This window comes from Vicia villosa, unplaced genomic scaffold (genome assembly GCF_029867415.1).
Source record: "Vicia villosa cultivar HV-30 ecotype Madison, WI unplaced genomic scaffold, Vvil1.0 ctg.000175F_1_1, whole genome shotgun sequence".
NCBI lineage: Eukaryota > Viridiplantae > Streptophyta > Magnoliopsida > Fabales > Fabaceae > Vicia > Vicia villosa.
Genome location: NW_026705050.1, coordinates 47411 through 64211, shown reverse-complemented (window position 1 = coordinate 64211; position 16801 = coordinate 47411). Strand labels below are relative to the sequence as shown.

The window sequence follows — 16801 nt, the reverse complement described above, 5'->3', positions numbered from 1 at the left end:
CGACCTAACAGTGACATGTGTAAATCTCTTCAGTTTAGGTCGACCTAGGAAGGTGAGTGAGTCGACCTAACAGTGGCATGTTTGAATCTTCTTTGTTTGCCTTAATTTGAGTCGACCAAATGATGCACTGGGTTGGCCTAGTTGATGCAAGACCATATATTGAGTAATTTGAGCTTTATAGGTTGACCTTGACACAGGGTAGGTCGACCTACATTGTCTTGGATAGCCAATGCTTGATTTTCCTTGAGTCATTCACTTGTGCTTTTGTTGTTTGTTCACTTATGATGTTTGCCATGAATCGAAAACTCCTTGGTGAGTATAGGCTTGTACTTACATATTTGGTCTTGAATATGGTGACACTTTTTCTCCGATGGCCAAGATTAGTTCAGTTCGCCTCTTTCTTGCAATGGTTGTCATTCAACATTGGCCACTTCATCAATTGTACATTAAAAATGCTTTTTTTCACGGAGAATTAGAGGAGAAAGTTTATATGGATCAGCCTCCAGATTTTATTGTTCGTAGCAGCTCTAGAGTTGTTTGTTGGCTTCGTCGCTCTCTTTATAGGCTGAAATAGTCTCCATGTGCTTGGTTTGGTCACTTATGCTTTGTCTTGATACAGTTTGGTATGACTAGATGTAAAGCAGATCACTCTATTTTCTCCCTTCTTTCCTCCACTGGTCGGCGCATCTTTCTTGTGGTCTATATTGATGACATTGTTATCCCTAGAAATGATACAGAGGGTATCCAGCATCTCAAAACTCATATCTTCAAAAATAATTTAGACAAAAGACTTGTGTCCACTCAGATACTTCTTAGGCACTGAAGTTTCTCAATCCTCATCAAGCATTACAATCAAACAACGCATGTATACATTAAACATCCTCGGTGAAAATGGTATGCTTGATTGTCATCCTATTGATACTCCTATAGATCCCAATGTTAAGCTTATTTCGAGTCAGGGGGAGCCATTAAAAGACTCGGGAAGATATCGACGTCTTATGGGTAGACTTAATCATTTTATAGTCACCAGATCAGATATTACATTGCGAGTCAATTTTTGAACGTACATTGTTATAGTCATTGGGATGCAGTTATTCGAATTCTTAAATAAGGGTGATGATAGGAAGAGGACTATTATATGAATATAATGGTGATGCTAAAATCAATTGTTATTCAACTGCTGACTAGGCGGGATCACTGTCGGCTAGGAAATATGATCTCATGGAGAAGAAAGAAGCAAAATACAGTTGCATTTTCAAGTGCTAAGTGTTATGGCAACACCTTCAAAGGAGCTTGCATGACTTAAAAATTTGCTCTCAGAGCTTAGGTTAGGAGACCTTCAGGCCACAAAACTCATATGTAACAATCAAGCAGCACTTCACATTACATCTAATCTTATTTTCCATAAATTGACCAAACACATAAAAATAAAAATAGACTGTCATTATATAAGAAACAAGATACTGTCAAGAAAAATAACTACTAAGTTCATCAAGAAAAATGTATTCCCTAAAATAATAATTCTAATACATTTATTATCTTAACATTAAGAAAAATAAATGTATAGTAAAATCATTTTAAAAAATAAAAAAATAAATTTAATAGGCCCCAGACAATGCCAAGGTGGATGTGGGGCGATTACTAACGTCTCCTGTCCCATATAATTAAAAACTGGTTTTTTGTTACACTCACTCCCAATTAAATCATTTTTTTCTCGTTAGATTCGGGACCGTAGTGGTAGAGTCCAGTCGGGAGATTTTTTTTTCCCATGCCTAGATAAAGGTGAATTAGAAAACATTATTTTTTTATTAATTAATATTATAAAATTATTTTTTACTTTAACTAATTAACATGTCAACTTTTGCATTGTTGACACCATGGTTGTCCTGTAAGTGCCACATATCAATTATAAAAAATTCATATGTGCAAAAGTAGATGCGTTCAAAAATGCGTTCAAAAATTTCAAGAATTGTGAAAGAGATGGACTAAAGCCGAATTTTAAAATAGAAAAAGTAAAAGGATAAAACCATCAAAAAATAAGTAACCAAATGTGCATTTACACTAGGGGTGGCAAAATGGATGGATTGGATGGATATGGATTGGATTGTTAATGGATGGATCAAAACAATCCATTAATCCATTAATAATCCACTAACACTATCTTTAAAAAATCCAATCCAATCCATCCATTAAGAATATAATCCATCCAATCCATCCATTAACAACTTTTTAATGGATGGATATCCATCCATCCATAAAATTAATTTAATTTTTTTTATTTTATTAAAAATATTAATTTTTGTAATACTTCTAAAAATAAGTTTTATAACAGATATTTTTTTAAATTACATAATTCTCTATTTTTACAAAAACTATTAATAGTTCCATCTAAATTATCCTTTTATTAAAAAATAAAATGTAATCGCACATAATTGTATTAAACATTATATGGACAGTAAGTTAGCATATATATTTTCAACAGTATTGTCTCTAGTCCAAATAAGTTAGCATCTGCTCCATTTCAAAAACAAATTTCAGAATATATTTCTTATTTTCTGTTATATTGCAGTTTGTAACCACCCATTTATAATCAATTAGTTACAAATAGCATGTGTTATATTGCATCCTTCTGCTACTTTTACTTTTTACGCTATACATTTATATGCTTTTCAATTATATATAAGGTAATAAAAATCAAAATGTGTTTTTCGTTTTTTTATGATTTCAGTTATAGAATTACGACATGAACAAATTGATACAAAATTTGTACTAATAAAGTTAATTGTTTAAATAAAATAGAGATTAGAGATTGAATTTAGAATAATACGACTTTTTAAAAATAAAATAAAGATAAAATTTAAATATTCTATTATAAAATTTAAAAAATAATTTAATTTATTGAATAAAAATATTTTATATGTTTTATAATAAAAATGATCTATTAAATTTAAAATATAAAATAAAATAATCCATTGGATTTTTGAAACATATTGGATGGATTAGATCCATCCATGACTTTAAATGGATGCATTGAATCCAATCCATTATCTAGCATTTTCCATAATGGATGGATTGGATGGATTATTTAGTGGACGGATTGGATGGATTCTTCTTTAATGGATCCAATTGCCACCCCTAAATTTTACACCGAAAAAGGAAATTAGATATCTCCACATGCTTATATCCCCTAAGCTTGCTGTGAATTTAAAATCCTCAAAGTTTTAGGTATTTTCCCAGCTGACTATGAATCTAATCTCCAGGGTTATGATTTTCATTATATAGCACATAATGGAATATTATTCATACTATAAACACACCAATTGCCAAAACAGCAAAAAGATGAAGAACATGGGACAACTTCTTGTCAACAGAAGCAACCCTGGAGAAGGATAATTATTTTCTTTATCAACCATCCAAGTTTACAATCCAATAAAATATATATTTAGAAAACATGGCCAAGAAAAAAAAAACTATCTAAAATTTAAACAGGCACCCATCTCTAGTTCAACTTTTCTACATTCACAAAGGCACGAATATATTGAGGTAATAGCCCCAAAAGAATGTGCTGTAAACTCCTGTAAATTGTAACCGACCCTAAGGATATTGTTATACCGCGGGTAAAATGACAAAACTCAGAGCACTACAAAACCACAACACCAGGAAACAGAAACAACCAGTCCGCAGAATCCATTAATGGCTTGTTGAGGAAACCTGCATTTGATATATTAAAAGAAAATTAAACTATTTTGCAAACCATCCAAAAACATGCAATGCAGATATGCAGATGAACACCAACACAGACCTAGTCTTCAATTAATAAACAATTAATTAACACTATCAAATAGTTCATCTGCATAAAATAATAAAAACACATGATAGTAAAAAAATCTTATTTGGTTACACATATACTGATGACCTCAATTTGCATTTTATTAGCAAAATTGTCCAAACAATTTGACAATTGATTTTCAAATGCAATATGGAAAGATTGGCCAAACCTCATATAAATATCCCAGAAGCTGGAACCGACTGTCTTGATGGGACCTAGTGATGTGGTGCAAGCACTGTCAACAAAGAAAAATATTTTAGGACTAATAACTAATAAAATCAAAACTAAAAGGAAACATGTTTATTGAGGAGGCGTTCATAATTGGGGTCAACAATTTGGTAAAGGTACAAAACAATTTTTTTTCAAATGTGCATTCAGAAAAGCCCAATATCTACAACCATTGTATCTAAAGAAGTTACAAGAAACCTTTTGTATTAAATGTATCCAAGATTTGATGTTAATAAAATAGAGTTGGGTGGTGCAACGATTAATAAAACTGGACAAATTCCCAAGCCCAAATAGTCTAAATTCATGGAGAAAACAGAGTTATGAGATTTAGTCAATTAGTCATTATCGACAGTGGACACCGTTTGAAAATTTCCTTCCTCATTCGCAAACATAAAGCCTAATAGCAGTAAACATCCAATATATAAAATTGAAAGCAATTAGAATTGTTAGGACTCAGTTGGTATTAGTAGTTAAAGCAAAAACAGGTAGTTGTCAAATGGGAGTTAGAAATGGCACTTCAGAATCAATTAATCACCAGAGACAAAATTTTGATTTTCACACCACCCCAACCAATTGCTTTTAGGCTGACGGGGCTCCTTCATTATTCGTACCCCACTCTTCGTCAGCCTCGCTGCCGTTTACAAGTACTGCACCATCTGTTGATTCGGCATCCACTACAACTGCCTCTTCTTGGCTTCCTTCCTCTCCATTTTGTTCCTCAGTGTAGTGTTCTTCCGTAAAGTGCTCCTCATTTTGTTCAGTCAACTGCAACATAGGACATCAAAATAAACTAACAGTTAAATACCACAGACAAACAACTTACTGTGGCTATGATCTGTGCAGCATAAAAACAAAATACAATATTATTTGTCAATTAGAATTTCTTGCAACCTATTTTTGTGATGTTTCCCTATATTTAGTATACCTCATGATTAGAGTCTCCATTCTCAAGAGGCTCCTCCTCTTCAATCTGCATGTTTCTGAAAGCTTCAACAAGGGTAACATGTGGTTTATCAGCATGGTTGCTGTACTGGTCTGCTGGAGGGTAAACATTCCTAAGAAAGATCAAAATTATTGTAAGTAAACATTACATAGAGATGTTCAGCATACACAACACAAATACAAACTGTCAAAGCTGCAAGATACATGGAAGAAAAAAGGTGTTTTCCACACTGACAATGTTTCTGCGGCTTTAGACTCAACAGCAAGTGCAACTTGCCAGTCTTCAAACAGATTTGGATATTCCTCAGGATCAGCCAATGATTCAGCCGCTTTTGGATTAACCTGCACTCAAATATACTCTAGTTAATCTACAACCATTTAGCAACATGATAAGACTAACCAAAGAAAGCAATTGAATAAGGATAGAGGTTCCTAGCCACAATATCTGGTCAGGATTATTTTTACAAAAAACTGCAGAGGATCTCAGGTCTTGACAACAATTTATTTTATGATAAAATGATGGAACCAAATATAATAAAATGTGTACTTGTCTATTTTATAATTAAATATTGAAACCAAATATAATAAAGCTTGTATCTATTCCTGAATTTTCAACCGGAGGCATGAGACTTTTTGGAACTGTAAAGGGGTGTTGTTTTAAGTTATGTTTGTTAATTTGTTCTCAGGAATAATTCTCTTTGGAATATAATGCTGGGAATCTTATTCTTGGGTTTTATTTTTTTAATAGTGTTCTGCTAACATATATAACATTCCCAGGAATTAATTTGTAAGAGTGAGGTATAGAGGAAGTTACACATATATTTCAATCTGAGCTCATGTGAATCTCTTTTTACCAACCCTATCTTTTTTTATCAACCCTCCCTTGAGAATTAAATCATGGGAATGTCGAAGTCGTTTCTTTCCTAGAAATATTTTATACACAAGAAAAAAAATTCACAACATAGTAACAAACATTGAAATACATATTTTCCACCTAATAAGCCTGGGAATGTATTAAAAAAACTTGAAACTTTTACATAAAAAAAGATGACTTGATAAAGGAGTTGGATTCCCACAATAGCATGCACTCACAAAAATCAGGAAGTTTCATCATAAGCAAATACCATTGCATCTGAACCAGACATTACCTTATTGAGATCCTTTCTCCAAATTGCCACTATCTCTGGGACCTTACTTGGGAGATAAGATCGAGCCATTAAAGCTGCCTCTGGAATTCGATTGCTGCAAAAAGCACAATTCAGCTATATATATAATTGCAGTCTGACCAATCCCCCCCACCCTTCCAGTAATATCAGAATTCTAGAAAATTACCTTTCTACCAATAGTTGAAGGCAGTCTTCAAGTTTACCCAACATAAATAAGCAAAGGAATGCAACATTGTTCTTCCCTTGCTCCTTAGCCTGGGTTGCAAGTCTTGAAATTCCTTCAGCATCTCCAAAAGAAGAATATAGCAGTAACAACCCACTCAAATCCATTGCATGATTCAAACATTCCTCAGCCATTTGTAACTGCAAAATGGAAAATACAGTGAGCTACAGCTGGACAAGAGAAATATCCAACAAGAATCATTGTTAAGTATCACCAGACCAGTTTACAGAATTACTAGTAATTTTGACAAATAAAACATTTAACATCTTACTTATACACAAGAATCAGAATCTAACAATGCAACAAAACAAATGTTAATTTGACCCTAACTAAATCTTGGTTGTCTTTTGCATCTCAAGATCTTCAATAAGAATTATATCCATCATGTGCACAGTGCACATGATCATGTTCAGCTAGGGGTGGCAAAATGGATGGATTGGATGGATATGGATTGGATTGTTAATGGATGGATCAAAACAATCCATTAATCCATTAATAATCCACTAACACTATCTTTAAAAAATCCAATCCAATCCATCCATTAAGAATATAATCCATCCAATCCATCCATTAACAACTTTTTAATGGATGGATATCCATCCATCCATAAAATTAATTTAATTTTTTTTATTTTATTAAAAATATTAATTTTTGTAATACTTCTAAAAATAAGTTTTATAACAGATATTTTTTTAAATTACATAATTCTCTATTTTTACAAAAACTATTAATAGTTCCATCTAAATTATCCTTTTATTAAAAAATAAAATGTAATCGCACATAATTGTATTAAACATTATATGGACAGTAAGTTAGCATATATATTTTCAACAGTATTGTCTCTAGTCCAAATAAGTTAGCATCTGCTCCATTTCAAAAACAAATTTCAGAATATATTTCTTATTTTCTGTTATATTGCAGTTTGTAACCACCCATTTATAATCAATTAGTTACAAATAGCATGTGTTATATTGCATCCTTCTGCTACTTTTACTTTTTACGCTATACATTTATATGCTTTTCAATTATATATAAGGTAATAAAAATCAAAATGTGTTTTTCGTTTTTTTATGATTTCAGTTATAGAATTACGACATGAACAAATTGATACAAAATTTGTACTAATAAAGTTAATTGTTTAAATAAAATAGAGATTAGAGATTGAATTTAGAATAATACGACTTTTTAAAAATAAAATAAAGATAAAATTTAAATATTCTATTATAAAATTTAAAAAATAATTTAATTTATTGAATAAAAATATTTTATATGTTTTATAATAAAAATGATCTATTAAATTTAAAATATAAAATAAAATAATCCATTGGATTTTTGAAACATATTGGATGGATTAGATCCATCCATGACTTTAAATGGATGCATTGAATCCAATCCATTATCTAGCATTTTCCATAATGGATGGATTGGATGGATTATTTAGTGGACGGATTGGATGGATTCTTCTTTAATGGATCCAATTGCCACCCCTAAGTTCAGCAGTACATCTCAGAGTCCAACATGCTTCTGACCAAAACTTCTAACATGCAACAAAATAAATCTTAATTTGGCCATAACTAAATCCTTGTAGTATTTTTCATCTTAAAAGCCCCCGAAAGGTATATCCATCATGGGCACAGTGCACTTGATCAGGCACTCACTTCACTTCAATATTTTAGGACATGGACATTTAGGAAAGAAATCAAGCTAAAATGTTGGATAAATTACCAAATTTGAAGATTTAAATCATATAAAGAAAAACACCTTGCCACTAGACATAGCTAACTCTCCCAACTGCTTCCATTTAGATTCACTCTGCACCTCTACTGCAATGTCCTGCAAGGAAAGAGAACATATATTATCTATGATATAAAAGACAAACCAAACACAAAGAATAGATACCCAAGTTAACAACTTTTACTGGTGAAGCAATATCTCCCTAGAGTCATTACATGAACATACCTTTGCAACTTCTAGTCTTCCTAGCTGTATTGCTAGATCAAATCTGTAGTCAGGGTCTGTAGCTACTTCAAGAGCATCCTCTATCATCCCCCGTGATTCCAGGAATCGAGCAACACTACCATAAAATCAAGGATTTCAATTAGGATGCGGATAACATATGGCCAAACTGCAGATCTGAAACTATACTCGGAAGTTTGAATAAACACTAGATGGCCAACAGAACAAAATTCTAAATCAAAGCAACAGGCAAATCTATGAGCAATAGTTATTTGTACAAGATTATGCATTGCTATTATATAACATTACAAGTAAATATATATGACGGACAAGCAAGAAAACTGTACAAAGTTCAGAGTAAACGTAATAACTGTCCATAAAATATTAAGTGTCAAAAGATTTTTTTGGTCAGCCACAAAAAATTAACCTCCATTTCCCAGCAGGTTGAAATATCATAACCACACTAGCTTGGAATGGACAAAAAATTAGAGGGAAATGGCATTTACTAATGACATGAAAATAATCTAGATATTGAGTACGAAAAGCATTTTCTCAACATAATAATCATATTTCTGCATGATGAAAAGAAATTAATTATTCCTGTATAATATAAATACAAGATAATTGTACCTGTTATGATGCTCTTTAGGAATTGATGGTAGAACTTCATTGGCCCTTTCCAAATCACCACGCATCACAAGTGTTTTGTACTCAATCAAGCTCAAAAGAAGGGTGTATCCCACAACACTGAGAGAAATAAACAATAAAAAGAATAAATAGTTAAGATTTGGGCAACAGGATACTTTATTTAATTGAAACAAACTGTCCACTTACTTAAATTCTTTGTCAATCAAAAACACCCGACTTTGGTTTGCAAGATATCCCAACAAGTACATAGGGCGGTCCAAATGGAACATTGTAGTTACCTAAATCCATAATGTTACAACAATAGGTTTCATGCTCCAGTATTTTAATAAAAAGTATGCATTTTTCCATAAAAGGAACGCAAGTTAATACCTCTCCACCAACACAGTAGTTAAGTCTCCAAGAGGAATTGTTGTAGATAAAGCAATCCCCAACCCAGATACCGGTCCTTACACGTTCATTCATTTCATGAAGGAGCTCAAAAGCATCTTCAACACCTTCCTCGTCTACAGGTTTTCCACTATCTATATGTGATGCAACAACATCACGCTGCACCAATGGAAATCAAAGTGATTAAAGTGCTCATCGGTAAAGATCAATCAAATATCCACTCAGAAAAAGCAAAGCCAAAAATATAAAAAAGGATTCGGTTCTTAAGAATCCTCACATTGTACTTCAGGATGTAGAATGATGTATCACTAGCAATTGTTACTAGATCACCACTATCAGCCCAGTAGAGGTTCTGACACATTCACAATAAAATCAAACACTGAAAAAGAAGAAAGAGAAAAGTAGAACTAGATGTCACTTAATCAAAGCACTTACTTTCACATTGACATCAATACGGTAAATCAATCTGCATTCAGTCCAATCATAAAAGCAGATGAAATCATTTGAACATATTGCCAGTAAAGTGCCGCCAAATATTCGTTCAGCTGAAAATGTTGGTCGGACACTCTTCTTTTCCTGAAATATTATTTAAACTCCTATTAAATCTTTCCTAGATCCTGTTTTTCCATTAGAAGAGCTATAACTATCAGAATGCAATTTTTGTGCACTTTCCAGAGTTAGAACCAAGCCAGGCAATAAAGAAAAATAAAATGCGAAGATGTATTGCTGTTTGCTTGGGACTTGGGAGCATATTTGTCAATTGTTTCTACTGACAGCGATTGCCTTAAAGAAAGTTAACAGCTAAGCTCACATGTTTTATTTCAAGCTCCTTGTCATAAACAGTATCATCATATATGAACCAACAAATAGATCAGTAAGTTGAAAGAATAACTCTGACTATAATACAATCACTATTGCTATAGGAGTGGGATATCAGTCCAGGAGCCGATCTATACAACTTTAAAAAGAGAACAGGAATAGAAAAAGAATGACTGAGATCCATCAACACTTTCAGAGGACTGCTTCCTCCCTACCCAAGGACCCAGATTTCCTTAGTCAATGACTGAACCCACTAGGATCCTCCTCTCCCCTGTCTCAATGATAGAGATTCATCAACACTTTCAGAGGACTGCTTCCTCCTTATCCAAAGGCCCGGATTTCCTTAGTCAATGACTGAATCCACTAGGACCCTCCTCTCCGCTGTATCAATGAAAGAGATTCATCAACGCTTTTAAGGGTCTGCTTCCTCTCTACCCAAAGGCTCAGATCTCCTTACTCAATGACTGAATACACTAGGATCCTCCTCTCTATTGTATCATAGCACCCCCGTGTTTGCTATCCCTTCCCACACCCCTTGCCATAATAACAAGATTTTTACTTCCTAACTCCCCCTTCTTCCCTTTGCCTCTCATCCAGTGTTGTCCATGGCGGTCCATGGCGGAGAGCCAAAATCCCGCCATACCGGTCGCTTTGCGGCGCCGTTATTGCGGATTATGGCGGAAAAACCCACAATAGCGGCTGATATTTACCATTGCGGCGAGCCCAAAACCGCCGTGTATATCCGCCATAGCGGCCATGGCAGGGCAATTTGATAACACTGCTCTCATCCCCTCCTAACTTTTATTCTTCTCATGACTTCATAGGGGCAAATTTATTGGTTTTCATCACCATTTACATTAAACCTAGTACAACATAAAAAATAAACAAAGTTCATCAAAGGTTCAAACCTGAAAACTTTTGCTGAAAATTTTTATTTTTGATGTACTTTCTCTGACAGCATACTCTCCATCAGAAGACCAAGCAAACTCTAGCGCTGAACCAAATGACCTGTTTCTCCATGCCAATGCAGTGTATATAATATACTCACCATCTCCACATACAACAACGAACCTTCCATTAGGATTGTGCCTTAAATTCTGCATAAATTAGCTCAACAGTCAACCACCCACACTTGAAACAACAAATACTGCTGAAAATTGGAACCAGCAATAAGGGCTATAACTATTATTTTAAACCCGCTTCGCTGAATATAGATTGGAGATTAGTCATATTACACAAACTTTGTTCCAAATTACTAACAAATTTGGTTACTTCGCGTAGTTTATTTTAACAAATATCAAAGTCATACAAGATACAGAGGTTCCTGCAACGGCAATTAACTTCTGAATCTCAATGTAGATTAACATTACATAATAAAATCTATAACCAGGTCATATACTGCATATAACAAAGTCATGATAAATATGCAAAATGTCTGATTTGACAAATAATGTACATATACCACTTTCCTAAAATCTGTCAAGGGTTGTAAAATGAAAGCATAAATGATAAGAATAGAGAATCCGTGCAAAAGAGCGATGCATAATATTGAGGAGGATATTAACTCACTTGTGGGTAAAGATCACAAGTGCCCAGCTCCTTAACAGCCAAAGGCAACCTTTCTCCATCAGCAACCTAAAATGCATAGTACATGCATGTGTCACTTAAAAAAGAGCTTTACACTTTTTGCCCATACATAACAAGAGGTATAAATGAGCCTATACCTCCAAATCTGCTCCTATGCTCTTTATATTGACAGTCTGAATTTCATTATGTTTAGCCCAAATAATTTTTCCACTGTTGTCCATGCTAGCTACAGGTACTTCTCGACCAAGTTTGACCATAATCGTTCCTTCATCATATCCAATCACAACCCTGCATGAAAGATGCATGGATAATTAATGTAATGAGGGAGGAGTGAACATGAGAACACTTCATTATTCAGGCACTCTTTGACATTACTTCCAAGTAAAAATTATTCAAGTGCCTAAAATATGAGATTAAGAAATTACATGCAGAAATTCTATACAAAAACACTCACCGGCGTGAACTCTTCAAGTATGCAATAGCCCAAACTCTTTCAAGACCATAGTTCAGTGTATTCTCGAGCCTGCACACAGATTGAAAAACCGACAAACATTGAAATGGGTGAGTTAGTTATTCATGAATTCAGAAAGAGACAGACAATATATAGTAGAGCTCATTCTCAAATTTAGTGCAATCTCAACTTTAAACAAAAATCTAGGCATTACGGTCACCAAAATAAACCTTTCATGTAACAATAGAAACTACAAAAAAAGAAACATGAAGAAGCAACAAATCAACCAAAACATCATAAAGTTGGCCTCATTTTAAAAAGTCAAGAGTTAACTCCGGAAAAATAATTCAATTTCATGCAACAGATGAGGGGTAAAAAAGAGGAAAATGCGAAATAGAATAAACATAAAGCTCATAACTCAGTAATCTGAGCATCTCAAATTACCTATAAGTTGTTGAGTGCCATATGCGCACTGTACCATCCTCAGAACCAGTAATGATTATAGGAAGTTCGGGATGAAAGCATACAGCAGAAACATTGTGTGTGTGACCATCTAGGGTCTGGACACAACTTTTGGTCTGATAATCCCATACCTGCTCAATAGGTTCTACAGATGTTATCGATATACATAAAATGTATCATGAACTTATTGTTTATTGTGAGAAATAATAACTTAGAAACGTTAGACCATAATCAGTGCACAAGATTAAAAATAAAAATAAAAACTTTCCGTGACCATATCTTAACTGTCTCCACTGTATGCTACCTCTGTATCCTCCCCTTCCCATGCCACCCTATGCTACCTCTGTGCATCCTCCCCTTCCCATGCCACCCTATGCTACCTCTGTGCATCCTCCCCTTCCCATGCCAACTCCAAATTTCTCTGAACAAGAGCTTTTCTTGGTTCCCTAACTGGATTGTGAATTTATGCATGCTACTCCGTATTCACATCATAAAAAAATCCCTTTTGTATTATTTTTGCATAAGCAGATTTTATTTTTTATTCGATTGCCAAATTCTCAGAGCTATCCTCTTTTGCCGTTGAAGTTTCCAGGAGCCTTAGTGTGCGCCTTTTCTTTGGAATTACATTTCTTTTTTTGATTTTTAATATATCCATAGGTGAAAGGCTTTGACTGGGTTCTGTTATGACTCACTGCTATGATTTTTGTTTTAAATGAAGTGAACCAAAACCAGTTACTCGGTATTAGTTTAACTGTTTATTAAATCTGGAATAGTCTTAGTTTGAGAAGGCACTAATTTTTTTTGAGTAACTTTGAAAGAAAAAATGGCGATTTAAAAGATGGGTATTTTTGCTGCAGACTACTATTTATTTATTCTAATATGCCAATGGACTTCTACAACTTTAGTCGCAGAAGGCGGCTGGGTTTCCTTTCCAATTAGATTACTTGGAAGCTTAGTTTTTTCACAAAGTTAAATAGAGACTTCGCACCCGTGAGTGCATATTTTTTCACTACATAAGTATCTAGCGGAATATGTAAGGAGAAGAAAATCCTTGTGTTAAAGTCGGCAGAACGAATATTAAGTGGAGGTAGCATTGGTCACATGACCCATGGAATTGAGTTTTTTTTTAATCATGACCACTGATTGTAATCCAACAGTTCTGCTTTCTGATGAAAACATGTGAAACAAAAAAAAAAAAAAGTGAAAACAAATATTTAAGCAAAACCTTTGCTGTATGATCGTCGGAACCGGTGATTAGATAAGGTTTATCACCGCCTGTAAAGTAATCAACGCAATTCACTCCTTTCTGGTGAGCATCCAATGTAAAATTAGGATCAGGAGAGCCAAGATTCCAAATCTGAAAAAGAAGATAACAGGTGCAACATGCATTATACTGTGAGTATGGGCATAGAAATATTTAAAAGAAGGAAACAACTGGCAACGAGATCACAGATATACCTTTATAGTACGATCAAGAGACGCACTGGCAAAGGTGTTTGTGTCTTTAGGATTAAATGTCACTTGCATAACATAATGAGAATGTCCTTCGAATATCTGGGTACAAATCCAGCCTTTTTCCCAATCCCAAAGCTTTATGAGCATGTCATCAGATGATGACAGAACATAAGGAAGGGTGGGATGAACTGCCACACACCTAATGTAATCTGTATGTGCTTCAAAGACTTTGACTTTATCCATTGTGTTGTAATTATATACACGAATAAACATATCATCAGCTCCAGCAACAACCCACTGTTTGCGTGCAACAAACTTGGCTGATCTAACTGCAAAATCATGTGGGAAAAAAGCCCCAGTGGTCCTCAGAGTAAGAATATATGAGTAAAAGTATGTCGTCTAGCAAATGCATCAAGTGCTTTCAATCAAAATGCTTCAAGGATTCGAGAGGAAGACATGCAAACGGACAGATAAAAAAAGATTCATATACCTGGTAACTCAGTAACCTCAAAGGATTTAGCCATGGTCTGAAATAGCATAAAAATATTAGAACTGACTGATTACACAAGCAAATCTCCATAGAAAATAATAATGCCTCATTTCGCAAAGTAGAATTGTGAAAAGAATTTAAAATAAAAAACAGGAGAGTCGCAAGCTATCATCTCTTAATACCAATCTACATATTAAAATATATTACTAATTTACGATCCCAATACACAGACTCGGGCTGTAAATTTATCAAAAGTAAGATTGTTTACTAGAATTTCTTTGGAAACTCAAAGGACATTGGTCATTTTGCGTCAACTACGTGTATGAATTGATAAAACAACTCCAACTATCATCTACTTTGAATATAAAAATAATAATTTTAGCAATGCTTAATATTAATAACCCTTTATGCAACACGACTGCAGAAGTATTTGGATTCATATTGTAGGTTCAATCAATCATATAGCTGCTTGAAATTTGCAGGAAACCATGATTAAAAAGGTCCCTCCAATCGTGAATCAGCAGCTCATTATATTTAGGCACCATGCAAAAGGTGGCTTGTTTGAATATCAATCAACAAACACCCGTGTCTGACTTAAATGCCAATCTATGGTATCCCCCGTTTCATTTCTCAATTCAGTGAATTTCATTTGTAAGTTGTAACAGCATACGACATCTCAGTTTATGAAACAATCAATCACATGCATACCTGAGATTGGTAGTTCCAGATACAGACCGTTCCAGAGTATAAACTTGCCAGAATCCTGCATTAACAAAAGGTAATTCAAATAACTAAAATTTAAAAAAAAAAAAAAAAAAACATCAATAGTAGCATCATATAACAAACAACAACAACTAAGCCTTAATCCAATAAGTGGCGTCGGCTACATGGACCAACTTTCGCCATAATGTTCTATCTAAGACCATGCTTCTATCCAAATCGTTAATCTCAATATATTTTTTAAAAACTTCTCTCAAGATCATATAACAAACACCACTAATAACTATTAGTGACTAAATCTCAATAAACCATCCTAGTAGAATCCATGATTGAGACATATCTAATGATGAAAAAAATTACAGATATTCCTAATTTTAAAATTAGTCAGGGATCATCATAAATTAATTTCAGAAACTAAACAACGCGGCAAAAGGTGAAGCATTACCATGGTTCTGTTGGATGTAGATCCACACATTTCACTCTTTCCGACCTCTGTGCAAGCTTACGCTGATCAAAGATTAAGCAAACACATTAGCTTAATCCACGTTAACCTCGGTTTTGCGAAATCTAACATCGGCAAAATAAACAACAAATCAAAATTGAAAGCAAACATACCTTGATTTCGAGTCTGAGAGGCTACAAACACAATGCAAGCAACAAACAAAAACCAAAACGAGTCAGTTACACGGCATAACACTAGATCCCATAGAAATTCAAATCGCAAGAACTAGCTAAGCAAATCAATAACCTCGCATTCGAAGTTAGCGATACAAAAACGAATGAAATCAGAAAATCGAACAGAATTGAATCAGATCTAAGGTTGTTAAGAATGCGGAATCGATTGAGAATGAACAACGGATCGAGATAGAAGGTTACCATGATTGAAGATTGGAGATTGAACTAGCCTCTGCCGTGATCAATCGTCGGAGATCAGAACGCGAATTCTTCGTCGACGAGCTCAGTGATGAAGAGAATGGCGAGACAAATGTTTTTGTATATTGTGGGAGATCACAGTGTAAATACAATGGGGATGAAAAATTTGCAGTTAGTGTGAGATTACGGAAATGCCACTGGATCTATAATTTGGTGGAGTGTGGATTGTACGGAGATCTGTGAATGTTATGGATCCAACGGATGTTATGTAGGATGCATACGGTTGATTACGTAAAAGAAAGTAGAAAATAGTTTCTTTGGTCCTAAGTTAAAACAAATAAAAATAAGAGAAAAGATATATGTACACTGAAAGTGTACACTACACCGTATAAATCTACACTTAATATACTATTTTTATTTTTTTATTAATTTATATTTTTTTGGATTTTGTGCGATCAACATTTGCTTTGTTGTTTTTTTACGGTGTACATACCTGTGTAAGAAATAATAGTGTATAGATAGCAGCCCTGTAAAAATAAAAACATTCAAAACCAATTAAAACAAC

At 34.0% G+C, this 16801-nt stretch overlaps 1 protein-coding gene across 3 annotated transcripts; it reads right to left on the bottom strand.

Annotated features, from left to right (window-relative positions):
* Positions 1-3370: 3370 nt before the first annotated feature.
* On the bottom strand, positions 3371-16393 carry LOC131624950 (coatomer subunit beta'-2-like). Of its 3 annotated transcripts, none has more exons than XR_009290691.1 (26): positions 16240-16390; positions 15979-15999; positions 15809-15870; positions 15352-15406; positions 14644-14680; positions 14157-14482; positions 13924-14055; positions 12681-12829; positions 12240-12308; positions 11923-12073; positions 11768-11833; positions 11107-11295; positions 9815-9955; positions 9657-9731; positions 9362-9538; positions 9179-9270; positions 8975-9091; positions 8348-8462; positions 8150-8221; positions 6332-6528; positions 6148-6241; positions 5235-5341; positions 4983-5112; positions 4593-4822; positions 3999-4064; positions 3371-3711 (listed from the first exon to the last, which is right to left on the bottom strand). XR_009290691.1 is itself a non-coding variant. In XM_058895873.1 (26 exons), the coding sequence occupies exons 1-25, from the start codon at positions 16240-16242 to the stop codon at positions 4045-4047; spliced, it is 2751 nt and encodes a 916-aa protein (XP_058751856.1). In that variant the 5' UTR covers positions 16243-16391; the 3' UTR covers positions 3371-3711; positions 3999-4044. The 3 variants fall into 3 exon arrangements, 1 of the variants encoding a protein (XP_058751856.1); XM_058895873.1 differs by having other exon boundaries at positions 4669-4822; positions 16240-16391; XR_009290692.1 differs by lacking the exons at positions 3371-3711; positions 3999-4064 and having other exon boundaries at positions 4684-4822; positions 5204-5341; positions 16240-16393.
* Between the last annotated feature and the right edge of the window lie 408 nt (positions 16394-16801).